The sequence below is a fragment of the Taudactylus pleione genome, unplaced genomic scaffold (genome assembly GCF_031769625.1).
Source record: "Taudactylus pleione unplaced genomic scaffold, aTauple2 ptg000526l, whole genome shotgun sequence".
NCBI classification, from domain to species: domain Eukaryota; kingdom Metazoa; phylum Chordata; class Amphibia; order Anura; family Myobatrachidae; genus Taudactylus; species Taudactylus pleione.
The window spans coordinates 294964-304624 of NW_028284928.1; the positions used below are offsets into that span (position 1 = coordinate 294964).

General features: G+C 45.3%; 1 protein-coding gene across 1 annotated transcript in view; it reads left to right on the forward strand.

Moving 5' to 3' along the window:
* LOC148501207 (uncharacterized) overlaps positions 1-9150 on the forward strand; it is a 149362-nt gene extending 140212 nt beyond the window's left edge. Inside the window, exon 16 of the mRNA XM_088450818.1 lies at positions 8822-9150. Coding sequence (XP_088306944.1) covers positions 8822-8838 — 17 coding nt within the window. The 3' untranslated portion in view covers positions 8839-9150. The remainder of the gene's footprint in view (positions 1-8821) is intronic.
* Positions 9151-9661: the final 511 nt, after the last annotated feature.

Sequence of the window (9661 nt, forward strand, 5' to 3'; positions counted from 1 at the left end):
GTAGTGATGCAATCAGTTATGTATGGTGAGTAGTGATGAAATCAGTTATATATGGTGAGTAGTGATGAAATCAGTTATATATGGTGAGTAGTGATGCAATAAGTTATATATGGTGAGTTGTGATGAAATCAGTTATATATGGTGAGTTAATGATGTCATAACTTATATATGGTGAGTAGTGATGCAATCTGTTATATACGATGAGTAGTGATGCAATCAGTTATGTATGGTGAGTTGTGATAAAATCAGTTATGTATGGTGAGTTGTGATAAAATCAGTTATATATGGTGAGTAGTGATGCAATCAGTTATGTATGGTGAGTAGTGATGCAGTCTGTTATATATGGTGAGTAGTGATGCAGTCTGTTATATATGGTGAGTAGTGATGTAGTCTGTTATATATGGTGAGTAGTGATGTAGTCTGTTATATATGGTGAGTAGTGATGTAATTTGTTATATATGGTGAGTAGTGATGCAGTCTGTTATATATGGTGAGTAGTGATGCAGTCTGTTATATATGGTGAGTAGTGATGCAGTCTGTTATATATGGTGAGTAGTGATGTAGTCTGTTATATATGGTGAGTAGTGATGCAATCTGTTATATATGGTGAGTAGTTATGCAATCAGTTATGTATGGTGAGTAGTGATGCAATCTGTTATGTATGGTGAGTAGTGATGCAATCTGTTATATATGGTGAGTAGTGATGCAGTCTGTTATATATGGTGAGTAGTGATGCAATCTGTTATATATGGTGAGTAGTGATGCAATCAGTTATATATGGTGAGTAGTGATGCAATCTGTTATATATGGTGAGTAGTGATGCAATCTATTATATATGGTGAGTAGTGATGCAATCAGTTATATATGGTGAGTAGTGATGCAATCTGTTATATATGGTGAGTAGTGAAGCAATATGTTATATATGGTGAGTAGTGATGCAATCTGTTATATATGGTGAGTAGTGATGCAATCTGTTATATATGGTGAGTAGTGATGCAGTCTGTTATATATGGTGAGTAGTGATGCAATCTGTTATATATGGTGAGTAGTGATGCAATCTGTTATATATGGTGAGTAGTGATGCAATCTGTTATATATGGTGAGTAGTGATGCAGTCTGTTATATATGATGAGTAGTGAAGCAATCTGTTATATATGGTGAGTAGTGATGCATTCTGTTATATATGGTGAGTAGTGATGCAATCTGTTATATATGGTGAGTAGTGATGCAGTCTGTTATATATGGTGAGTAGTGATGCAGTCTGTTATATATGGTGAGTAGTGATGCAATCTGTTATATATGGTGAGTAGTGATGAAATCAGTTATATATGGTGAGTAGTGATGCAGTCTGTTATATATAGTTAGTAGTGATGCAATCCGTTATATATGGTGAGTAGTGATGCAGTCTGTTATATATGGTGAGTAGTGATGCAATCAGTTATATATGGTGAGTTGTGATGAAATCAGTTATATATGGTGAGTTAATGATCTCATAACTTATATATGGTGAGTAGTGATGCAATCTGTTATGTATGATGAGTAGTGATGCAATCAGTTATGTATGGTGAGTAGTGATGCAGTCTGTTATATATGGTGAGTAGTGATGCAATCTGTTATATATGGTGAGTAGTGATGCAGTCTGTTATATATGGTGAGTAGTGATGCAATAAGTTATATATGGTGAGTTGTGATGAAATCAGTTATATATGGTGAGTTGTGATGCAATCTGTTATATATGATGAGTAGTGATGCAATCTGTTATATATGGTGAGTAGTGATGCAATCTGTTATATATGGTGAGTAATGATGCAATCTGTTATATATGGTGAGTAGTGATGCAATCTGTTATATATGGTGAGTAGTGATGCAGTCTGTTATATATGGTGAGTAGTGATGCAGTCTGTTATATATGGCGAGTAGTGATGCAATCTGTTATATATGATGAGTAGTGAAGCAATCTGTTATATATGGTGAGTAGTGATGCAATCTGTTATATATGGTGAGTAGTGATGCAATCTGTTGTATATGGTGAGTAGTGATGCAATCTGTTATATATGGTGAGTAGTGATGCAGTCTGTTATATATGGTGAGTAGTGATGCAATCTGTTATATATGGTGAGTAGTGATGCAATCTGTTATATATGGTGAGTAGTGATGCAATCTGTTATATATGGTGAGTAGTGATGCAGTCTGTTATATATGGTGAGTAGTGATGCAATCTGTTATATATGGTGATTAGTGATGCAATCTGTCATATATGGTGAGTAGTGATGCAGTCTGTTATATATGGTGAGTAGTGATGCAATCTGTTATATATGGTGAGTAGTGATGCAGTCTGTTATATATGGTGAGTAGTGATGCAATCTGTTATATATGGTGAGTAGTGATGCAGTCTGTTATATATGGTGAGTAGTGATGTAGTCTGTTATATATTGTGAGTAGTGATGCCGTCTGTTATATATGGTGAGTAGTGATGCAGTCTGTTATATATGGTGAGTAGTGATGCAGTCTGTTATATATGGTAAGGCAGCAGAAGCCCGACAGTGCTGGAAATCCCGATCGTGGATAGATAATACTAACTAACCTAACCCCCTAACCGTAACCCTCCTTAGGGGTACCTAACCCTAACCTCCCCCCCAAGTGCCTAACCCTAACCCCCCCTTCCCCGCAGCCTAAACCTAAGTCCCCCGGGGGGTGCCTAACCCTTTCCCCCCGGGGGTGCCTAACCCTCCCTCCCCCTAGCCTAACCCTAACCCTCCCGGGGGTGTACCTAACCCTACCCCCCTGCGGCTGTCCGCTCGCGGCGCCCGGCATCCCTTCGATCGGGATGGTGGGCGCCGGTCTCCCGGCATCGGGGAAATGTCAGGCGTCTACATCTAGACGTCCAGCATTTCACCTCTCGCCGGGATAAGACAGTCGGGAAGCTGGCTGTCGGTATTAAGCGAGCCGGCTTCCTGATTGTATACCATGGTAAGTAGTGATACAATCTGTTATATATGGTGAGTAGTGATGTCATAACTTATAAATGGTGAGTAGTGATGTCATAACTTATATATGGTCAATAGTGATGTCATAACTTATATATGGTGAGTAGTGATGACACTTGTATCATATGACTTGGTGAGTAAGTGCTCCGTATATCTGTCTTTGAAGGTAAAAGTGCATTGGTGCCCATTTTATACTCGTAGTATCTATGTGAAAACATCTGTAGTGCCGGTATTATACCAGCAGTGCCCATGTGACTACATCACTAGTGCCCTTATTATACCAGCAGTGCCCCTGTGACTACATCTGTAGTGCCCGTATTATACCAGCAGTGCCCATGTGACTACATCACTAGTGCCCGTATTATACCAGCAGTGCCCATGTGACTACATCTGTAGTGCCCGTATTATACCAGCAGTGCCCAAGTGACTACATCTGTAGTGCCCGTATTATACCAGCAGTGCTCATGTGACTACATCTGTAGTGCGAGTATTATACCAGCAGTGCCCATGTGACTACATCACTAGTGCCCGTATTATACCTACAGTGCCCATGTGACTACATCACTAGTGCTCATATTATACCAGCAGTGCCCATGTGACACTAGTGCCCATATTATACCAGCAGTGCCCGTGTGACTACATCAGTAGTGCCTGTATTATACCAGTAGTGCCCATGTGACTACATCAGTAGTGCCTGTATTATACCAGCAGTGCCCATGTGACTACATCTGTAGTGCCCGTATTATACCAGCAGTGCCCATGTGACTACATCTGTAGTGCCTGTATTATACCAGCAGTGCCCGTGTGACTACATCAGTAGTGCCCATATTATACCAGCAGTGCCCATGTGACTACATCTGTAGTGCCCGTATTATACCTGCAGTGCCCATGTGACTACACCAGTAGTGCCCATATTATACCAGCAGTGCCCATGTGACTACAACACTAGTGCTCGTATTATACCAGCAGTGCCCGTGTGACTACTTCAGTAGTGCTTGTATTATACCAGCAGTGCCCATGTGACTACATCACTAGTGCCCGTATTATACCAGCAGTGCCCATGTGACACTAGTGCCCATATTATACCAGCAGTGCTAGTGTGACTACATCACTAGTGCCCGTATTATACCAGCAGTGCCCATGTGACTACATCACTAGTGCCCGTATTATACCAGCAGTGTCCATGTGACTACATCTGTAGTGCCCTTATTATACCAGCAGTGCCCATGTGACTACATCACTAGTGCCCGTATTATACCAGCAGTGCCCATGTGACTACATCACTAGTGCCCGTATTATACCAGCAGTGCCCATGTGACTACACCAGTAGTGCCCGTATTATACCAGCAGTGCCCATGTGACTACACCAGTAGTGCCCGTATTATACCAGCTGTGCCCATGTGACTACATCACTAGTGCCCGTATTATACCAGCAGTGCCCATGTGACACTAGTGCCCATATTATACCAGCAGTGCTAGTGTGACTACATCACTAGTGCCCGTATTATACCAGCAGTGCCCATGTGACTACATCACTAGTGCCCGTATTATACCAGCAGTGTCCATGTGACTACATCTGTAGTGCCCTTATTATACCAGCAGTGCCCATGTGACTACATCACTAGTGCCCGTATTATACCAGCAGTGCCCATGTGACTACATCACTAGTGCCCTTATTATACCAGCAGTGCCCCTGTGACTACATCTGTAGTGCCCGTATTATACCAGCAGTGCCCATGTGACTACATCACTAGTGCCCGTATTATACCAGCAGTGCCCATGTGACTACATCTGTAGTGCCCGTATTATACCAGCAGTGCCCAAGTGACTACATCTGTAGTGCCCGTATTATACCAGCAGTGCTCATGTGACTACATCTGTAGTGCGAGTATTATACCAGCAGTGCCCATGTGACTACATCACTAGTGCCCGTATTATACCTACAGTGCCCATGTGACTACATCACTAGTGCTCATATTATACCAGCAGTGCCCATGTGACACTAGTGCCCATATTATACCAGCAGTGCCCGTGTGACTACATCAGTAGTGCCTGTATTATACCAGTAGTGCCCATGTGACTACATCAGTAGTGCCTGTATTATACCAGCAGTGCCCATGTGACTACATCTGTAGTGCCCGTATTATACCAGCAGTGCCCATGTGACTACATCTGTAGTGCCTGTATTATACCAGCAGTGCCCGTGTGACTACATCAGTAGTGCCCATATTATACCAGCAGTGCCCATGTGACTACATCTGTAGTGCCCGTATTATACCTGCAGTGCCCATGTGACTACACCAGTAGTGCCCATATTATACCAGCAGTGCCCATGTGACTACAACACTAGTGCTCGTATTATACCAGCAGTGCCCGTGTGACTACTTCAGTAGTGCTTGTATTATACCAGCAGTGCCCATGTGACTACATCACTAGTGCCCGTATTATACCAGCAGTGTCCATGTGACTACATCTGTAGTGCCCATATTATACCAGCTGTGCCCATGTGACTACACCAGTAGTGCCCGTATTATACCAGCTGTGCCCATGTGACTACATCACTAGTGCCCGTATTATACCAGCAGTGTCCATGTGACTACATCTGTAGTGCCCATATTATACCAGCTGTGCCCATGTGACTACACCAGTAGTGCCCGTATTATACCAGCTGTGCCCACGTGACTACATCACTAGTGCCCGTATTATACCAGCAGTGTCCATGTGACTACATCTGTAGTGCCCATATTATACCAGCTGTGCCCATGTGACTACACCAGTAGTGCCCGTATTATACCAGCTGTGCCCATGTGACTAAACATTGCTACCGGCTGGTAATTCTTCATAAAGGATGACGGCCAGCTCACAGTTACTATGAAACCTGTACACGGCTGACTCTTTTTGCATTTTTTTAAAGACCTGTAAAAGCCATAGGTTATAGATTCATTATGTGACTGCACCTCTTCATACCAAACGTTCCCTGCAACGTACGATAAATGTTCTCCAGACAAACCAGCACTTTTCAGCTGAATTTTCTCACTTCTTTAGAGATTAAAATTTTGATATTTATGTATTTGAAAAACTTTTTGGGATTAGTTTTGCTGTATCCTGCAGTGCTTGTGTCACAGAGTCTGATTTATTTGCTATATTTTGTTACAATTAATATATTTAATTAATGGTGTTTTGTATCTTCTACACCTGGCTGCTTTGTGATCATGTTTTTCCTGTAACACTTTTACATCTTATATATCCCACGTTTGTACGTCTAGATGTTGTTACTGTGAGGTATATACCTGCACCAATAATCCAGCATATTGCGCCTCATTGCGATACTGCGAGCCCTTACGCCTGGCTAGGCCGTTATAATTCATGGTGAAGGCTTTAGTAAAACACAACGATGACCATAGTAGGGTCACTACATCCCGTTGCTCTATATTTATGTATTAGTAGCTGAGTTTCGGTATAATCTGTAATGTAACTTTTATAACAAGCTGCAGTCTGTCTTCTATCGGTGTCTTTGATGCTTTGCATATCTACCCATAAGCCTTTGCATTGTCACTTAAACACAATTTTATGCTCAGACAAGCCCCTCCCCCTTTCCCATATGTTCTGCACTTCCTGAGCATATTATCACATGCTCCAATCATCAGGCTCCTCCTGCCGATAATATAGTGTATCCTCTACACCATATATCTCTGCCAGTGCTGTACCATTCATTCTACTTCACTTATTGTGTTCAGAAGACTCCTGGTGCTATATGAAAGGAGGGGACATGGACAGGCTGGTGATATATGGGAGGAGAGGACACAGGCAGGCTGGTGATATATGGGAGATGGGAACATGGACAGGCCGGTGATATAAGGGAGGAGGGGACATGGACAGGCCGGTGCTATAAGGGAGGAGGGGACATGGGCAGGCCGGTGATATAAGGGGACATGGACAGGCTGGTGCTATATGGGAGGAGGGGACACGGGCAGGCCGGTGATATAAGGGAACATGGACAGGCTGGTGCTATAAGGGAGGAGGGGACATGGGCAGGCTGGTGATATATGGGAGGAGGGGACATGGGCAGGCCGGTGCTATAAGGGAGGAAGGGACATGGTCAGGCCGGTGATATATGGGAGGAGGGGACATGGACAGGCTGGTGCTATAAGGGAGGAGGGGACATGGACAGGCTGGTGCTATAGGGGAGGAGGGGACATGGACAGGCTGGTGATATAAGGGAGGAGGGGACATGGACAGGCCGGTGATATAAGGGAACATGGACAGGCTGGTGCTATAAGGGAGGAGGGGACACGGGCAGGCCGGTGATATAAGGGGACATGGACAGGCCGGTGATATAAGGGAGGAGGGGACATGGACAGGCTGGTGCTATATGGGAGGAGGGGACACGGGCAGGCCGGTGATATAAGGGAACATGGACAGGCTGGTGCTATAAGGGAGGAGGGGACACGGGCAGGCCGGTGATATAAGGGAACATGGACAGGCTGGTGATATAAGGGAGGAGGGGACATGGACAGGCTGGTGCTATATGGGAGGAGGGGACACGGGCAGGCCGGTGATATAAGGGAACATGGACAGGCTGGTGCTATAAGGGAGGAGGGGACATGGACAGGCTGGTGCTATAAGGGAGGAGGGGACATGGACAGGCTGGTGCTATAAGGGAGGAGGGGACATGGACAGGCTGGTGATATAAGGGAGGAGGGGACATGAGCAGGCCGGTGATATATGGGAGGAGGGGACACGGGCTGGCCGGTGATATAAGGGAGGAGGGGACACGGGCAGGCCAGTGATGTAAGGGAGGAAGGCAGGCTGGTGCTATATGGGAGGAGGGAACATGGACAGGCTGGTGCTATATGGGAGGAGGGGACATGGACAGGCTGGTGCTATAAGGGAGGAGGGGACATGGACAGGCTGGTGCTATAAGGGAGGAGGGAACATGGACAGGCTGGTGCTATAAGGGAGGAGGGGACATGGACAGGCTGGTGATATAAGGGAGGAGGGGACATGGGCAGGCCGGTGATATATGGGAGGAGGGGACACAGGCTGGCCGGTGATATAAGGGAGGAGGGGACACGGGCAGGCCGGTGATGTAAGGGAGGAAGGCAGGCTGGTGCTATATGGGAGGAGGGAACATGGACAGGCTGGTGCTATATGGGAGGAGGGGACATGGACAGGCTGGTGCTATAAGGGAGGAGGGGACATGGACAGGCTGGTGCTATAAGGGAGGAGGGAACATTGACAGGCTGGTGATATAAGGGAGGAGGGGACATGGGCAGGCCGGTGCTATAAGGGAGGAGGGGACACGGGCAGGCCGGTGATATATGGGAGGAGGGAACACGGGCTGGCTGGTGATATAAGGGAGGAGGGCAGGCTGGTGATATATGAGAGAAGGGGACATGGGCAGGCTGGTGATATAAGGGAGGAGGGCAGGCTGGTTATATAAGGGAGGAGGGGACATGGGCAGGCCGGTGATATATGGGAGGAGAGGACATGGGCAGGCCGGTGATATAAGGGAGGAGGGGACATGGGCAGGCTGGTGATATAAGAGAGGAGAGGACATGGGCAGGCCGGTGATATAAGGGAGGAGGGGACATGGGCAGGCCGGTGATATAAGGGAGGAGGGGACATGGCCAGGCTGGTTATATATGAGAGGAGGGGACACGGGGAGGCCGGTGATTTAAGGGAGGAGGGGACACTGGATGCCCAGCGATATATTGGAGGAGGGGACACTGACATGAATGTGACATTTGTGTCCCTGGCTTAGTGTAAATGGGACTTAAAGGGCAGAGGCTGCACATTCTATATTAATTGTTTTCTCTTCTCCTTTGTTTCAGAGGGGAGTGGGGTTTAAATAACCCCTGAAACAAATGGAAAAAGAAGTCACTGGATCCCACTCCCTCGGTCCCCAGCCTCAGACACCTCCCCGTCACCTCACCACTGTAATAAGACCCTGTAATAATAACAAAGACTTATAACCACAATCAGCAGTAACATGTGTCAGGACTATTAAGAAGACTGTTGTTATGTGTAACGGGTCTGATGACGCAACCCATTATTTATTTATTAGCATTTATATAGTGCCAGCATGTTCTATAGCACTTCACAGTTGTAATAAGTACAGGGAATGAAGACGAGACACATTGTAATAAGTACAGGGAATGAAGACGAGACCCATTGTAATAAGTACAGGGAATGAAGACGGGACCCATTGTAATAAGTACAGGGAATGAAGACGAGACACATTGTAATAAGTACAGGGAATGAAGACGAGACACATTGTAATAAGTACAGGGAATGAAGACGGGACCCATTGTAATAAGTACTGGGAATGAAGATGGGACCCATTGTAATAAGTACAGGGAATGAAGATGGGACCCATTGTAATAAGTACTGGAAATGAAGATGGGACCCATTGTAATAAGTACAGGGAATGAAGACGGGACCCATTGTAATAAGTACAGGGAATGAAGATGGGACCCATTGTAATAAGTACAGGAAATGATGAGGGGACCCATTGTAATAAGTACAGGGAATGAAGATGGGACCCATTGTAATAAGTACAGGAAATGATGACAGGACCCATTGTAATAAGTACAGGGAATGATGAGGGGACCCATTGTAATAAGTACTGGAAATGATGAGGGGACCCATTGTAATAAGTACAGGGAATGATG